At 44.4% G+C, this 18,213-nt stretch overlaps 1 protein-coding gene across 5 annotated transcripts in view; it reads left to right on the top strand.

The window, feature by feature from the left end:
- The window catches only part of mov10l1 (Mov10 like RISC complex RNA helicase 1), a 117,296-nt gene that overhangs the window by 32,781 nt on the left and 66,302 nt on the right, over positions 1 to 18,213 (top strand). For all 5 annotated transcript variants that reach the window (XM_038811427.1, XM_038811429.1, XM_038811428.1 and 2 more), the window contains exons 2-5: positions 1,990 to 2,096; positions 7,211 to 7,398; positions 14,599 to 14,755; positions 17,204 to 17,316. In XM_038811427.1, the coding sequence (XP_038667355.1) occupies positions 1,990 to 2,096; positions 7,211 to 7,398; positions 14,599 to 14,755; positions 17,204 to 17,316 (565 nt within the window). The remainder of the gene's footprint in view (positions 1 to 1,989; positions 2,097 to 7,210; positions 7,399 to 14,598; positions 14,756 to 17,203; positions 17,317 to 18,213) is intronic.

Raw genomic sequence — 18,213 nt, forward strand, 5'->3', positions numbered from 1 at the left:
AGATCTGCTGCAGTGATGTTTCCATTGGGCAACCTTGCGCAAGGTTGAGTCAACATCTGACTTGAGAGAAGGTTGTGGTTTACTGTAGCACCCAACATGTAACAGTCGCGCCTTGACCATTTTCAACCAAGAGAGAATGTAAGCATAATCTCTTCTCACCCCCCCCCCCCCCCCCCACCCCCAAAACCCCCATCCCCCTAACATTCAGTGGCATTTTCATCTCCGCATCCTGGGGGTTGCCATTGACCAGAAACTGAACTTGACTATGCATATAAATACTATGGCTACAAGAGCAGGAACAGGGTAGGAATTCTTCAGTGAGTAACTTGCCTCCTGGACCCCACCCTCCACCTCATACTGACTTCAAAATGATCCTCAGAACTTCAGGTCAAGCAAAGATTTCAAGGTCACCCAATATTTATTTACAGCTCAACAAGTGTGTCTCTGGCATACTGGGGAAGGTGAAACTTGGCGTTGTGGAGATTGTACTCGTCCCATGTTTACATTAGCGTTGATGGTTTCAGGTTTGCCTTTGTAACCTCAAGAATGCTGGGTTGAAGAGGTCATCCTACTCCTGAAGGAGTGGCACTGACGAAGACCAGATCCAAGCAAAACGGTCATTCCAAGATAGGACATGCAGTTCACGGGAGAGGTTTGCGATATAAATTGTTTCAGTAGAACTAGTGCAAATATGTGGTTGAGGCCGAACACTGGTGTCCTTGGGTTGATTGAATAGTTCAACTGCAAATGTAATGAAATCTGCAAGTTCAGCCATTTAGCGATCATCCCAATGAATGCCTCGCCAAATTGTCATTGTCCTTGAGGGGTGCAAAGTACTATAAGCTCATCTCAGTCTGCAAGAGATGGAAGACACAAGGGTGCTAGGGTATGTGTCTTCAGCGTGAGCCATATCTCCCCTTCACTAGAGGTGCTAAGCGAGGGTGAATATGTTGGCTACAAATCAAACACTCTGTTCTCCAGTGACATCACTTCATCCTCAACAGGTAGTAGACCATGAGAACTGAGCCTCGATTTCAGCTGCAAATACAGATGCTCATCCCTTTCATCTTGACTGCATTCTGAAATTATTCAGATTTAAGAGGTGGGCTCCCCTGGCCTGAGAATCATAACGCACGCGAGTGGTCTGCTATGTCAAAGCAAGTTACATTTGTGCTTAACTGTAGAGCCGCGTGATATAATAGGGAGTATATTGCTATCTTCCCTAGTATCAGGCCCAGTAAATGTGCCTTTTGTTGAGTCAAGGGCTCTGGAGACATGCCATTACCTTCTATGTCTCTGAACCCACATCGAAGATTCGTCTTAGTTCTCTTCTCCCAGCTGAATCTGTCATCAGAGGAGAGGGAAAAGTTAGGATCAGGTGTGAAATTGTAGATTGGGTTCTGATGCCAGTGATCAAATGAATTGACTGTTGAAAACTTTGGTACCCAATTTGGGGCTGCTATTGTTTCTGTTACTGTACCGCAATACAGTGGGCTAAGTAGAGGCAAATATTCATGTGTATCTGCCCCAATAAATTCACCTGTTTCCTTTGAGAGGTGGAACATTGTTCCAACAATGGCAGCAACATGTATGCCTTTAGATTGGCACATAAATTAGATCACAATATCAATGGTGTTTAGGTGAAATCATCGAGCTTTAACGCAACCACAAAATCGAACTGTACAATAGTCAGTACAAAATGGCTGTACCCACATGGAACAAACTTTCAACCACCAGAGCATGGTAACACAATGGTGCTGTGACAAAAGTGAGTCATATGGCTTAATTAATAATCCTGCCATCAACCAACTGGCAAGGACCTTGTCAGCAATTATGTGACTCTGAAGCATTCTGTTTGTACAGTTGTAAAGTACCTTCACATGCAGACGTTTGTACAGTTTAAAGGAAAGTCAAGCATTTATATATTCCAAGTAAGCTCAGCTGGGCAGGCTATATTTTGTCAGTATTAAAATTTTCTCTTCAATTTAGATGTATTGAAAAAATACCAGCAATGCTGTCCCTCTTATTGAAAGCTGCTGCCTTCTTCTGGAGGAAAGCTGACGATGATTTGGATCAGGATCAATATCAAACTGCAGGTACTGAATTTTTACGCAATAAAGTGGTAAAGTTGCAAATTGTCTTTACTTTTAAGGAATAACATTGTAACATACTATTAATCACATTTCGCCATTATTGAAATGTGGTTGCATCAACTCCATTATATTCTCTCTCTCAAGCTCAACAAGAATGCTCTGCATTCATGACATATTACTGTCAATAGCAAGTGTGAAGCACACTTCACTTTAATTATTTTGCTTCTGTTTGTGGACGTTCTATCAGTTTGTGCTCCATAGATAACGTACGATGAACAAAAGTGACAGTGATTACACATATATTAAGTGCACGCCAATGGTAAGTGCAGAGGTGTTCAATTTTCAGAAGGGAAACTTGAAACAACTACCCTTGACTGTTTGCATTTTGTATGGTACGGTGGAAAGGTTTGAGATCCAAAACTTTTTAAAAATAAATTTAGAGTACCAATTAATTTTTTCCCCCAATTGAGGGGCAATTTAGCGTGGCCAATCCACCTAGCCAGCGCATCTTTGGGCTGTGGGAGTGAAACCCACACAAACACGGCGAGAATGTGTAAACCCCATATGGACAGTGACCCAGAGCTGGGATCGAACCTGGGACCTCGGCGCCGTGAGACAGCAGGGCTAACCCACTGCGCCACCGTGCTGCCTGAGATTCAAACTGATGCCCCCGACCATTTGTGATGATTTAAGAAAGGAAATATTTATTATGGAATAGAGGGAAGAAAAATAAAGTAACTAAAAGTGCACAATGGGCGGGGTTCTCCAGTGGCTGACGTCAAAATTGCAAAACGTGATTGGGCAAAGAATAGGTTCCGACACTAAAATTGCGGCTGGTGCCAATTTGACACCAAATTGAAGTTCCCCGTCACTTCTACAGCGGCGTCAATGCGGTCTGGAATGCAGTCCAGTAAACAGTTTGCATATCACTAGCGGGCCGCACCTGGTATTTTCCGGGGCCGTGATGCTCCCGCCTCCGATGGGCCGAGTTCCCGACAGCGTGGCTCACTTATGCTTTTAAAAATCGTGAAACTGATGTCGTGGCTGCTGTGGGAGGGGAGGGGTTCAGAAAGTCTCCACCATCGCCATAGTTTGCTGACAGTTGTGCCACTGGGGGGATGGCGAGATGGGCTATGTCATCGGGGTGGACAGGCTCAAAGCTAAAATAGAGATGAAGGTACAGAACACCATTGCTGCAGGCGGCAAGGCAGCCATGCAGCTGCACACGCTGCTAACAGCCCACCGTGAACTTGGGGCCAGAGGTTGTGGAGGTGTGCCCCCCCCCCCCCCCCCCCCCCCCCCCCCCCGTCCCCTCTGGCCTCAGCCGACCCACCAGCTGCATGGACGTGGTACAGCACAACCAGTGCCATTTTGTTGGCTGGGATGAGCGTGTGGGGATTGTTATGTATATGTGCGGCTGCAGCTCGTCAGCCTCCCGAGTGTCAATCACAGACCCGGCAAGTCCCGCACCGTTTTTCATTGGAATCGATTGTGTTCCACATGGCACTGGTGCTAGCCCCTCCACAGTTGCTGAATCGATCCCGGTTCGGCACCAGTTTTGTTGTCATGAAAGTCCATGAATTTTGTATCGGCGTCAACACTTAGTCTCCGAAACGGAGAATCCTGCCCAAATTGGTTTTACACAGTATCACTATTTTAAACAATTCCAAACTATCTTAACTACCTTCACTTTATAAATTTAAGATCTTTAAAAATCCTGTAATTGTTACCACACAGGGCTTTTATATCTCGTGGGGTTGCTTCTGAGGTAAACCAGCAACTTGCTTTTCAAATCATGCTTCCTTCACGTACACATGCCTCCCGAGAGGCAAACAGCTATTCCTGCTGTTGGCTGAGATCTAAAAACAGCTCCTGCTTCTGTATTTCCTTACATTTCTTTCACTTTTGATTTCTCCCTTATCTGACCTAATTTCTTTACAACTGCTCTCTCCCAGACTAATTACCTTCATCTCTATTTTAGCTTTGAGAGTTTAAAAGCAAAGCAAGCTCACTTTACCCACCTTCCCTGTCATACCTTTCCTTCACACCTTGCATCCCTTTAAATCCTTACCAACTATTCATGCTCTGTGCAAGTTGTTACGACGCTTCCTTAAATGAACAGGTTTGCCATGTTGCCGGGGTCATTAACATCTCAAGTGCACTAGTTCCACTCATACATTCACTCTGTCCCTGTCTTAATTATCGACTCATACATTCCCACGGTTTCAAATATATGACCAGAACATAACCCACAGAACATATTCCAATTTCTCAGATTTCTCTGATATATTCATGATACCATGTAGTCTTGGAGCGGAAATAAATTGTGTATGACTGATTTATATTCTTTTTGAGCAAGTGCAGAAGCATTGTATGCATGAGAACAAATCAATTTGGTAACGTACGTAGTAAAAAGGTCACACTAACTCTGCATTGTATAATGGAAATAGAAAACAATGGGTTCTATGATCAATTCTGATTTAATTTTAGTTTTGATTCCCGTTCAGACTACAGTTTGATTTATTTGATCTGCCAATTGTTTTCATTCCTCCGTCAGTCATTCGCAGGTACAAGCTGTGTAGAGTACGGAATATGTTTTAAGAATATTTTAAAACACTGAAGAAATGGGAACTTGGGCTGATTTCCGAGCAGAGATCAGGAATTACGATATGCCCTGAGGGTTTCCACACATATACGGAGTGGGAGCAGGCTGAGCATGCGCTGTTCAGCGTTGAGATCTTTGGTCTGGGGATAAGTAGCCAGAGTGCCTAAATGGGGGGGGGGGGGGAGCGTGAAAACCCGGTCACGTGATGCAATATGGCGCACCATGACAAAGGAAACCCCGGACAGCGAGGTCTCCCAGAGCGGTAAAGAGAAACCAGGGAGCGATCCCAGAGAGAGAGGGATGACTGGGGAAGAGCCCACAGGGAGAAGATCGCTGGTAGGAACCACTGGGACTTTGAAAAAGGAAGGTACTCCAAGCAGTAAAAGTGTTGCAGTTGACAAGTGGCAGATAGCGGGCTCCAGAGAGAGCTAAAAAGGCAGTGGAGGGTTTGTGATTCTGTGCTGTAGGCTGGGGCAAAGGTAACTTGTTTGGGCAGTGGTGTTCAGCTTGGCATGGTTGAAGAGCTAAGGTTGTACTTGTGAACTGGTGCTGGAGTGCAGACTCGGGAAGCCAGCGAATGTAGTCTCAGGTGACGAGGTTGAAACCCTGGGAGATTAACAGATGTTGAGGCAGTCCAATTGGGGCAGCTGTAAAGGAATTCATTGTCGCTGGGTCAAAGTCCTGGAACTACCTCCCCAACAGCAATCTGGGTATGCCTGCACCACATAGATTGCAACGGTTCAAAAAGGCATCTCACCACCACCTCTCAAGGGCAATTAGGAATGGGCAATAAAGCTGGGCTAGCCAGCGAAGCCCGCATCCCATACCAATGATTTTTTTTAAAATGCTAGTTTGCAATCCCTCATTGGGGTGGCAGAGTTTTAAGGAGATTGTGTAACTCTCAATGGGTACTGATGTCTGGGAGGGTTGCAAAGAAATCTATGGAATCTGTTTTGGTCGCATCTGCTGATGCAGTGTTCTTCAAACTTTTTTCCAGGGACCCATTTTTACCAACCGGAACCTTCGCGACCACCTTCACCCATACTGGCCGACCTTCGCGACCCATACTGGCCGACCTGCGCGACCCATACCGGCCGACCTGCGTGACCCATACCGGCCGACCTGCGTGACCCATACCGGCCGACCTGCGTGACCCACCATTTTCTCTTCCCTTGGTTGCTGCTGACAAAAATGGAGGAAATGGTTTTGGGTCCCTTTGGCCTTTGTACACACTCCTCCAATAGAACCTGTTGGATGAAGGTGAAGCCTTCCAGTGTCGGAAAGTATGGAGTCTCCATCTGTCCAAAGTTCTGCATTTCTTTCCTGTAAAATTTTATCAAATAAAATCCCCCCCCCCGCACTGGTTTTTAAAAAAAAAAATTAAATGAATAAAATAAGTGAATAAACCCCCCCCCCCCCCCCCCCCCGGAACTTGCAAAACAAAAAGCTGCGACTTTTTTTTAAAAAAAGTGGCCACACTGCGCATGCGTGCCTGATCATAGACACAATAGTTTTTTACATGTTCGCGGCCATTTTGAAGGCCGCTTGCAGCCGGCGTTATTAACAGCTGGCTGTTGCGTGCAGATTTGCGCGATCGGGAGCACCACGCCAGACACGCCAGACAGCTCCTCGACCCTCCCGACACCCGCCCTGAGTTTGACAATGCCTGTGCTGATGTATCGTGCGGTGTTCAACTACAATTTGCTGGCCAATTCATTTACTTTGCATTGATTCTGAATGTTTGAGATAGAATGTTGTAAATTGTTTTACTTTTTTGACTCTCTACAAATAAGTTAATTTTGTTTGTTCAAAAACTGTGGAATCTGGTGGATTTATTTGCCTAGCAAATACCTGGAATCTCAAGCTTTGTCTATTGTAAACAAAAATGTTACTGGCCCCAGCCAGATTGTAATACAAACTTTGAGGATCTAGTGGGCCTGGATCATAACGCCATTAGAGCTGGAGACGGTATGAGAATTTCTGTCATGTTTAGGTGCATTATTATTTTCTCTCCACACTGACAATTAGTATTCCAGCTCTGGTTGAATGTATTCTTGAAGTTTTCATCATGTAACATGTAATACTGTTACATTTAACTTGTATGGCTCAGTACTGTAGTATTTCTAAGATAATGTCAAATAATTGTCATAAAACACAATAATCTTAGACTAGATGCACAATTTGGATAAGGATATTTTTGAATCGTGTTGTGTCGATGAGTATTAAGTGTGCCAGAATTGGACTGGCCAAGAACAAAATTCTTAGCAAACGACTCAAACTAATGAGTTTTGGTAGGTTTGAGATTACATCTGGTTCATTCTCATATTTTCACCCCCTCTCTCCCATCCTAATAAACTATTAGGTGGGATCAGGATTTCAAACATGAATTCACGAATTCAATTAGCTTTAATTATAAAAAGGCAGATTTACTGATTGTGTTATTGATATTAATATGTCCAAATGTTTGACTGGTACCAACAGTATGAACAATTACACATTTCTTTTTTTTTAGATTGTCCAGATTATAAAAGTGTACTTGGAGGTATTGTGACCAGGTTTTGCGGTAAATATGGTTTAGTTGATGACTCCATCTACTTCACTTCTAATGATGTGCTGGGAGGCATGCCTTTGCAAGTTGGCCAGAAGGTGAACATTGTAGCCCAAAAGAATGAGACATCGGGAGGTTGGAAAGCAGTGAAGGTAGGATGTGATGCAAATGGTCACTTATTCTCTTGTAATCAAAGAATGAATTCAACAATTATTCGAAATGTAAGAGTTTAAAGTGCATTAGTTCACACTGGAGGGGCAGCACATTGCACAGTGGTTAGCACTGCTGCCTCATAGTGCCAGGGACCCGGGGTCAATTCTAGCCTTGAGCCACTGGGTTGAGTTTGCACATTCACTCCCCTGTCTGCGTCGGTTTCCTCCAGGTGCTCCATTTTCCTCCCACAGTCCATTGATGTGTAAGTTTGGTGGATTGGGTTACGCAGATGCTAAACTTCCCCTTAATGTCCAAGGATGTGCCGGTTACGGCGATTTGGGGGTAAATGGGCATGGGTATGGATATGGGTGGGGTTCTCATTCGACGGGTTGGTGCAGACTCCACAGACTTAGTAGCCTTCTGCACTGTGGGGATTCTATGATCGTACTTGAATTGCAAAAAATTGTAAAATAGAGATGAATGTTATCTTTGTAAGTATGTGTCGGCTTGGAGATTACAGAATCCCCAGAGTTTGCTTTCGTACAGAAAGTTCACCTGTTTCCTTAAATTAATGCTGGAAATAGAAACAGAAAGTGCTGGAAATACATACTGTTCATTCCCACTCTGAAGAGAATAAGCAAGTTATGATTTTTAAAGTATGTGTGTTTAAACATCGTGCTCTTTGCCGGTGTTGGTTTCTTGCACATTACCTACCCCTGACTTGATAGCACTTTTTATGCTGGAGTGAAGCCATTATGCATTGCTTTCAAGATGCCACTGTTGCCATCCCTCTCCTCAAAATGCCCCATCTTCAACACTTCGTCTGTGCTGCAAACTGCTACCCCATCCCTCAAGTCCTTGAAGGTGCTGCCATCTCTCAAATCTGTGGCCATGTGTCACAGTACCAAATAGATTTAACCAAAGTTGCAATCAACATTCCCTGAGTAGGACCATGGTGTGTTATCACCGCTCACTCTCTTAACTTCTCTGCAACCTTTAACACGGTCGATCAACCATTCCTCCTTCAGTTCAGAACTGCCCTTTCTTCATTCCAGTCTCGTGTAAACAAGGCTAGCCGGAGCATCATTCACTGGCATCTCTTCCCACCATCATACTATTGCCATTGACATCCACTCCATTATCTATCCTTGATTGTGTCTATGAAGAGCCTTGAGGCAATTCTTCCCATGGTTATACTGTACATGCTCTATAAGTCCCGAAAGACGTGCTGCTAGGTAATTTGTACATTCTGAATTCTCCCCCGGTGTACTCGAACAGGTGCCGGCGTGCAGCAACTAGGGACTTTTCACAGTAAATTCAGTGCAGTGTTAATGTAAACCTATTTGTGACACTAATAAAGATTATTATTATGAAGTTGTTGTATATAATTCTCTTGGAATGAGCTTTCTACACAACACAAATTGGTAGTCAATGTACAAGTTAATGCTTAGACTAGCGATTGTCAAGAATGTTTCCCAGATAATGTATGTTCAGGGATTACTTAATTATTAGAACTGCTGTTGAATTTTTCAACCAGATTAATTTTCCATTACATCCAACTGCTTGTATGAATGCAGGTAGCTATTATGTCGTTGCTACTGCTAAAGGTTCCCCAGCGAACACTGATAATATGCAGACTCTTTTAATATGCAGATTGTTTATTTTGTGCCTGTGTGAAAAAGATTAGCACAAAATTGGATTGCGATCTGGAGATTAGGGCACTCCATTGTAGAGATATCAGTGCTATGAGAAAGATAATACCAGGGATGAAAATCTTTGGGGACAAAGACTTAGATATTGAATGAAGCAGAGAAAGCTAACACTAATTAAACCAGAGGGTGCTGGAAACACTCAGCCCACCTGACAAAATCTGTGGAGAGAGGAACAGAGTTTAAGTTTCGAGACCAATCTCTCCCACTTTCTAACTTGTCCGTAACCTACCCTTTTTTGTTCTACCTGACCGTTCAGAATTTTTCGACAGCACAACATTTCTACCTCTCTTGAGTACCAAAGAGTCATATTGGACTCAAGACGTTAACTCTGTTTCTCTCTCCACAAATGCTGAGTTTTCCAGCATTTTCAGTTTTTAGATTTCCAACATCCACTATTTGCATTTGTCAAAATAACACTAAAGTGGAACCTAATCAAATAATTCAACCTTTTTGAAGAGGTTTGAGAGGATAAATGCAGAAAGATTATTGCTATGAAAGGGGGAGAGAGAGGTTTGATTCCCCCCCCCCCACCCACTGTTGTTAAAATATGGAATGCGTTACACACATACCTATTGAAACATTGACACAAAATGAGAGAATTGGGTAAAATGGGTAAAAACTTGTGTCATGATATGCAGACATGCAGATAATGATATGCAGACAGGCAGCTAATGAACACAGAGAACAGGACATGACAAATGAGCAGGCAGGACACTCGGGTGGTATCTCACTATAAAAGGCACGAGGCACTCACTCCGCCTCTTTCCACTGATGAACATCTACAGAGTGAGTCAGGGTGTACTTACAGTATCACACCTGCAGAACGTGGCTAAGAGCTAGTCTGGTTCAGTCAGACAGAGCAACCACACTTAAGTTAGCAGAGAGTAGAACTCGGAGAACTGTGCTAACTGTGTTACTGGTTCAATAAATCAGATTGAACTAACTTCAAGGTCTGGAGTATCTTTTGGTTAAAGCTGCATCTAGTTGCAGCCTGTGTTATCCCAAAGTACATAACACATCATTCTAACAGGAGACAGCTTAATCTAGATGGTTTACCTCAGTCCGTTCCGTGACAACCAGTGAATGTATCCCGGCACCATGGAGAAGATTCAGGCTCCTCACCAGCTCAGGACCTCCGGCAATCTCAGTGCCAACTGGCGGACATTCAAGCAAAAGTTTCTGCTGTACATCGAAGCTTCAGACCTCGTGGGTGCGCCTGATGCAAGGAAGATCACGCTTCTCCTCTCAACAGCGGATGATCAAGCTGTCGAACTCTTCAACTCTTTTCAGTTCACCGAAAGCCAGGACAAGACAAAGTTTCAGACCATCCTGGAGAAGTTTGACAGTCATTGTGAAGTGGATACCAATGAAATCTTCGAGCGCTACATATTCAACAACGTCTACAAGGTAAAGATGAATCTTTCAACTCCTTCTTAACTTACCTCCGCCTGCCAGCGCTGTTCTGCAACTTTGGTGATTTTGCTGACTCCTTGATCAGACCAAATTATTTTTGGAGTTCACTCTGATCGTCTGAGAGAGCAGCTACTGAAAATCAAGCATATGACCCTGCCAGTCACGATTGAAACATGCACAATGCATGAGCACGGCAAAAATCGCTATGCCCAGTACAAATTGGCTGAAAATGAGAAACTTGCCTCCCACGAGGCAGAGTGTGTGCAGGCCATCTCCCGGATGCAGCGCCTCAGCATTGATGAAAGCGACCATTTCACGTGCCTTTCCCGGGGCCCCACGCATGTGCAATGCGAACGGGATAACGCAGCAGCCAACACCCGCACTGCGCATGTGCGACGACGCGCGGAGCGTCAGGACACCGATGCCATGACGTGCTTGAACTGCGGCAATGCCCACTTAAAGAAACACTGGCCTGCAAGAGGCAGGCGATGTTTAAACTGCGGGAAGCTTGGATACTATGCAGCCTTGTGCAGGTCTGCACCACCAGCCAGGCTTCCATCCTGCCTGTCAAGGCGCCGTTGTCCCCACCGCCACCTCTCCGGCTGTCGACAAGGATCAGCCGCAAGCCCCAGAGACTGGACTTATGAACATTTGTTTTGTTTACTATGTTCTGTTTTCTCACATTAGACAGCTGTCTTCACATGTAAATACGTTCACATATGCCACCGCTTGTAAATATGTTAATATATGCCACCACATTTAAGTACGTTCCCATATGCCAACAAAACATTATCAAAAAGGGGAGATATCATGATATGCAGACATGCAGATAATGATAGACAGGCAGCTAATGAACACAGAGGACAGGACATGACCAATGAGCAGGCAGGACACTCGGGGGGTGATATCTCACTATAAAAGGCACGAGGCTCTTACACTCTGCCTCTTTCCACTGATGAACATCTACAGAGCGAGTCAGGGTGTACTTACAGTATCACACCTCCAGCACGTGGCTAGTCTGGTTCAGTCAGACAGAGCAACCACACTTAGATTAGCTGAGAGTCGAACTCATAGAGAACTGTGCTACTGGTTCAATCAATCAGATTGAACTAACTTCAAGGTCTGGAGTATCTTTTGGTTAAAGCTGCATCCAGTTGCAGCCTGTGTTATCCCAGAGTCCATAACACGACAACTTGGAGAAAAATATTGAGGAAGAAATAGCTACAGTATAACGCATGCATAGGCACAGTGGGCCAAGTATTTTTTAACCATGTTAGAATGTCTGTGATACTATGGATTTTACTACTGAATTACTATGTTGGGCCAAATACGAAATGTCCTGCCCGAACAAGTCGCTTACAGACTTTCCTGTTATCGGTGATCGCTGCCAATTTTGTTATAACACTGCTATTTGCCAACAAATGCGAGCTTGTTGATGTTTTGATGATAGACTGTTCTATAAAAAGCCAACCTCCTAATCTGTTTTTAATTGCTTCAGGTGCAGTCTCATTGCATTTCAATAGCATATACATGTATCTTTGCGCTAGAAAACATTTTCTCTATCACTGCAGATTCATCAAGGTGAGAGAGGGAAGAATTGGAGAATTGACTGCAAGCTTTAGGTCATTACGTGGCTTCACATGTTAGATGGGGTGTCCTATGCATGGTTCAAGTGTGGAAGTAATACCCCCTCTGTTCTTGGCAATACCCTGAGCAAGGGCCAACAATGGAAGGAGACCTCCACTAAACTAGTGCAGGTCCAAAATCCAACACCTTTAGGACTGAGACGGTGCCAGATTCTGGACAATAAAATCAGCTAGCCTATCCTCAGCCCGATTTCATGAATAAAGTATGAAAAAGAAATTAAAAGTAATGTATAATCTTTTTTATTAAAAAGGAATAATTTAGTTCAGGTCGGATGGGGTTGGCAGATGTTCGGGTTGATTCTGAGCACGGGAACTAGACTGGTGCGTCACCATAAGCAGTGAAGCTGATGACTAGTCCGGTAAACATATAAGAACGAACGCCTAGCTAAATTGGCCCAGTATTATACCAAAAGTTTGAATTTCATTTAACTGAGTATCAAATGGAATATATTCAAAGAACGGTAGCATTGTGGATAGCACAATTGCTTCACAGCTCCAAGGTCCCAGGTTTGATTCCGGCTTGGGTCACTGTCTGTGCGGTGTTTGCACATCCTCCCCGTGTGTGTGTGGGTTTCCTCTGGGTGCTCCGGTTTCCTCCCACAGTCCAAAGATGTGCAGGTTAGGTGGATTGGCCATGATAAATTGCCCTTAGTGTCCAAAATTGCCCTTAGTGTTGGGTGGGGTTACTGGGTGATGGGGATAAGGTGGAGGTGACCTTGGGTAGGGTGCTCTTTCCAAGAGCCGGTGCAGACTCGATGGGCCGAATGGCCTCCTTCTGCACTGTAAATTCTATGATAATCTATGACATTTTCTCGACAAATTTGGCTTTTGGACAGCCGGATTTTAAATCTCCAATCTGCATGCTTTATTTCTCACTTTCGACCATGGACCCGGTGCTTTGAAATTGCGAGTTTGTCCTGTTAACTTTCAGTGTGGCTGTAAGGACTCCTTAAAGTGAGATCTTAAACTGTTCAGGCAGTTTATTATTGCAAAGGGAAAGGTGGAGAGAAGTTGATATTCTGAAAGAATCGTATCAATTAGCCTGAGGAGTCTGATTTACTTGAACTTGTGGTAAATTTCTGACAGCTGCCAGAGTTTCCCCATCTCACTGGGCAGGATGAAACATCTGGTCCCAGGAAAAAGAATGTGCCACCGCCCACCCTCTCATGTTAAATCCAGTTCGTTTCTGCCTCTTCCTCTCAATAATTTCCTTTTTTAATTGTCTACAGTCTGCTTTGGTTCTAAATGAAAATGTGGTAATTTGGGTTAAAACTATTTGGAAACAATTTACTAATAACTTGGACCATTGTTTAAATTCATACAACTATTTTCTGATCTTTAAAATTATATATGAATGTTGCTTCGTGGATCACATTTGCAAATTTTATTTGGTGTGTTGCTATCACTGACATAGATTTCAATTGCAAATGTGCAAGAATGGGCGGGCTGCTCCCCGAAACGGCGGGGCGAGCTGTACCGGCACTGAGGAGTGACGTAAAACCACTCCGGCGTCGGGCCGCCCTGAAGGTGCGGAATCCGCCGAAGGACTTGGCGCTGCGCCAACTGGCGGCAAAGGACCTCCGTCAGCCGGCGCTAGTTGATGCATGCGCAGGAGCGCCAGCGTGTTCTGGCATCATCCCAGCACATGCGCAGTGGGGTTCTTCTCCACGCCGGCCATGGCGGACCGTTACAGCGGCCGGTGTGAAGGGAAAGAGTGCCCCCACGACTTGGGCTTGCCCACGGATCGGAGGCCCCCGATCGCAGGCCAGGCCACCGTGCCCCCCCCCCACACCCCGGGCCAGAACCCTCCACGCCCCCCGAGGACTCCGCAGGCAGCCCGCAGAGTCAGGACCCGCCGGTACAGACCTGGTTTGATTTACGCCGGCGGGACTGACCAAAAACGGGCGGCCACTCAGCCCATCGCGGAGCGGGGAATCGCCCGGGGGGGGGGGTCACTGCCAATGGCCCCCGACCGACGCGACGTGGTTCCTGCCCCTGCCGATAACCGCCGCCAGAAAATCCGGCAGCCGACATTGGGGCGGGATTCATGCCGCCCCCTGCAAATTCTCCAGACTGGCGGGGTGCGAATCCCGCCCCAGATTCTTGAAAGAATAACTATGCATTAGCTTCAGATTGTACAAACCATAGAATCACCACAGTACCTATCCCCTTAACCCAAAAACCCTACCTAACATTTTGAACACGAAGGGGAATTTTGCACGTCCTATCCACTTAACCTGCACATCTTTGGACTGGCAGGAAACCCACACAGACAAGGGGAGCGAGTGCAAACTCCACACGTTCGCCCGACGTGGGAATTGAACCCGGGTCAGTGCTGCTGTGAGGCAGCAGTGCTAACCACTGTGCTGCCCAAATACCTGACTGAATGCGATTTTCTTACACCAGCGGTACTTTTTTTTACTTGCAGGTGGAACCTGTAACTCGTCAGTGGGATGATGGTACTTCCTCAAATTCTCCAGCAGAAAGTGAGACTCACAACCTGATGGGCATTGTAACTTCATGCAACAAGCTTGGAGGCTACATTAATGAAACCACTTACTTCTCCGTGACAGATGTATGTGAAGGTAAAAGTGCAGCAATTTTGTTCTGTAAAAAAATCACATTAGCTTACCTGTATCCTTTCAGCTGTGCTGTTTGAAGGTAGGCTGCATACTTTTAGAAAAATGAATGTTTTGAATGTAGGGCATGTCCAAACTGTATAAATAAATTGTATGTTCATTTTTTGTCAGTATGTACTACATCACTAAAGAAATGTTCTTTAAAGAAACGCATTACTCCTTGAATGTGTTTGCCCATTGAGCTTTGTGTAATTCCAGTTTGCACACTGCAATGCATCTATCCTTTGGGTGAGAAATGGGGATAATCATCTAGGATTGTTCTTCCCGATTGGACAGGGGTGGGCAAACTACGGCCCGCGGGCCGCATGCGGCCCGCCAAAGGTATTTCTGCGGCCCACCAAGCCATTAAAAAAAAAAAAAAAAAAAATTTTTTTTTAAAAATTTTTTTTTTTTTTTTTTTTTAAATTTTTTTTTAAGGTTAATGGGGGGGGGCTGTTGGGTTACTTACAGGGTGGATACGTTGACTTGCATAGGGTGATCATTGCTCGGCACAACGTCGAGGGCCGAAGGGCCTGTTCTGTGCTGTACTGTTCTATGTTCTATATGAGGCGCCCAGAATCATAACCGGGTGAAATAATTATTTTACTTAATATACTATGCGGCCCTTTGTGAATTGTGAATTTCTGAATGTGGCCCTTGCACGGAAAAGTTTGCCCACCCCTGCGATTGGAGATAGTAACCCCTGCAGGAAAGAATGTTTGTGGAGAAGCCAGTTGTCTTTTGACTTGGTTGAGTTGGGTGGGGAACATCATTAGCAAACAATTGTTAATCATATACATACATACTGGAAATAGAGGTTACAACGTATAAATGGGTTGCTCGGTCCAACCAACCCATGTTCACATTCACTATCTAAAAGATCACCTCATCTCTCAAAGGCAGCATTTTCTAGTGCTTATTTTCCTGTTTATGGGAAGAACACATAGGGTTTTCCAAGAATGGGACGCCGTCTCCCATCAGGAATGATTGAAGTGTATGGTCTGCAAAATGTGGGGGGAAAAATTATATTTTTTTAAAATTTTGAAAATTCAGGTCTAATGGGGTCGAGGGACGTTCAGGTTGACTTAGCAAGGGGATTAGGCTGGCACACCACTGTGAACTAGTCCAGCGTGCTACTGAGATCTAACGCCTCACTAAATTTAGACAATAAGTCTGAATTTCATTGATAAATGTAGCAAGTGGAATATATCTGTTTTCTGGACATGTTTCATTTTTAGACAGCCGGACTCTGGATCTCATATTTGTCTGGTGTTTTATGTATGTGTGCATGTATGGAAGGTCTCATTGAGCCATTAAAAGTTGTTCTATTCCACATAGCCTAAATTCTATTAATTGAGGGACCCATCAGTATGAGAGTCACCAAGATAGGGAATTTGGGTTAAAAAACCCAGAATCCAGAGAGTAGTGAGAACGTGGAACTCTGACGCAGGGAATAGTTCAAGCGAATAGTATGGATGCAGTTGAAGGGAGGCGTATGAGCATCTGAGGTAAGAGAATAAAGGGTTATGTAGATATAGCTAGATGAGGAAAGACTGGAATAGTATTGAGTAGAGCATAAATGCCAACTTCAGCCTGGTAAGGCTGCATGGCCTGTCCCATGCTGTGTATGCTATTTAAACCTATGTATACTTGGTTTCTGTAACAGTAGCATTGACTCCTTTCACCACCAAGTTTGTCAGGGCCATCGGAGTGCTCTTGCTAGCACCTGCTGCTGAGGCTGGGAAGGCAAATAACAAGAAATTTCCATTATTAACTGTGGTTTTAAAGTCACTCAGAATATTGGTGACCTTAACTGGCATTTATTTTTACATACTTGTCAGATTTGGCTTTCGTTCATCCAATGAACCGCCAGGAAAATGTAAACAAAATATAGTTAAACTTCATCGACAGCTTTAGCTGTTTCAGTTGGAGGTAGATAACAAAATCATTGTTCAAGCTATCAGTAAATCCTAATGCGGAGCTTTCATAAGGACTTGGCGGAAAAATAAATCTCTTGATGTGGTTGAGCCCAGATTTAATTCCTTTCCTGCTACCCAGGTAGGAAACAAGGTCTACCAAAAGTGTTCCTTTCTGTGCTCCAGTCCTCTGACAGACTTCCAATTCAAGGCTTAACAAATGCGGCACTCGAGGCATGGGGTGGCACAGCCAGTCATCAACGCGAGTTCCATCACCTCTAGGATATTACTGTGTAGGCTGCTACTTTGTCTCTTTTTTTTTAAATGATGCTGAGGGTGCTGAGTGAATAATTTGATACAATCTGAAAATACTGCATGCCAGTCCACAGATGAGCATTACTCAATAGGAAGGCTCCTGTGGCTGTGGGCCTTGCTTCCATCTATCTGGACTCAAATGCTGAGCTGTCTGTGCCGAAAGTGCTGCTTATTTGTTTTACAGGTTATCAGCCCTTCAAAGGTGACTGGGTACAGGCGCAATACTCTATTGAACAAACAACTTGGAAAAGTCAAGCCTACTGTGTGAAGCCACTTAGATATAAAAGAGTAGATAAAGTAGGTGCTCATTAAAGATGCAATAACTTATTTTAATGATCTGTAGAATTTTGGAATTTGAAAATACAAGTTGATTCAATATTGTGGAATAAATGGTCATTTATATTTCATGCCCTCGAGTTGCATTCCTTCCTTTTTTTTTTTTTTACAGCATTCGTCAACATATTTTTGACGGTAACATGGTGGTTAGCATCAATGCTTCACAGCTCCAGGGTCCCAGGTTCGATTCCCGGCTGGGTCACTGTCTGTGTGGAGTCTGCACGTCCTCCCCGTGTGTGCGTGGGTTTCCTCCGGGTGCTCCGGTTTCCTCCCACAGTCCAAAGATGTGCGGGTTAGGTGGATTGGCCATGCTAAATTGCCCGTAGTATAAGGTTAATGGGGGGATTGTTGGGTTACGGGTTACGTGGGTTTAAGTAGGGTGATCATTGCTCGGCACAACATTGAAGGCCGAAGGGCCTGTTCTGTGCTGTACTGTTCTATGTACCCATTATATTTATTGAAAGAGTTTTTCTGAATATATCCTGTACATGCTCAGTGTGCATCGATTTGCAGATTTGAATACCTGTCGGATTTATAGTTAGAACATTTTGACACACCCTGGACACACCTTATGCTTGAATTTACTTTATTTTTAGATCATACTTATAACCACAGTTTCCACTTTAAAAATGTCTTTCTTTTAACTCTTACCCTTTTAACCAGCAACGCGGTTTACTCAGCCAGGTCCCTAAATAACCTGCGGCCTCTCCCTGGCAAAACAAAAAGCTCACAGGCCGAATTGGTATGTGGCTTGTCTGACTATTAGATAGTTCTTTCAAAGTGAATTGACATTGTTCTGTGATAGAAGATTTGTGCAGAGTCTAATTGCTGGTGTTTTCCTCTCTAACGGAGACACTC

This window comes from Scyliorhinus canicula, chromosome 11, assembly GCF_902713615.1.
Source record: "Scyliorhinus canicula chromosome 11, sScyCan1.1, whole genome shotgun sequence".
Classification (NCBI taxonomy): domain Eukaryota; kingdom Metazoa; phylum Chordata; class Chondrichthyes; order Carcharhiniformes; family Scyliorhinidae; genus Scyliorhinus; species Scyliorhinus canicula.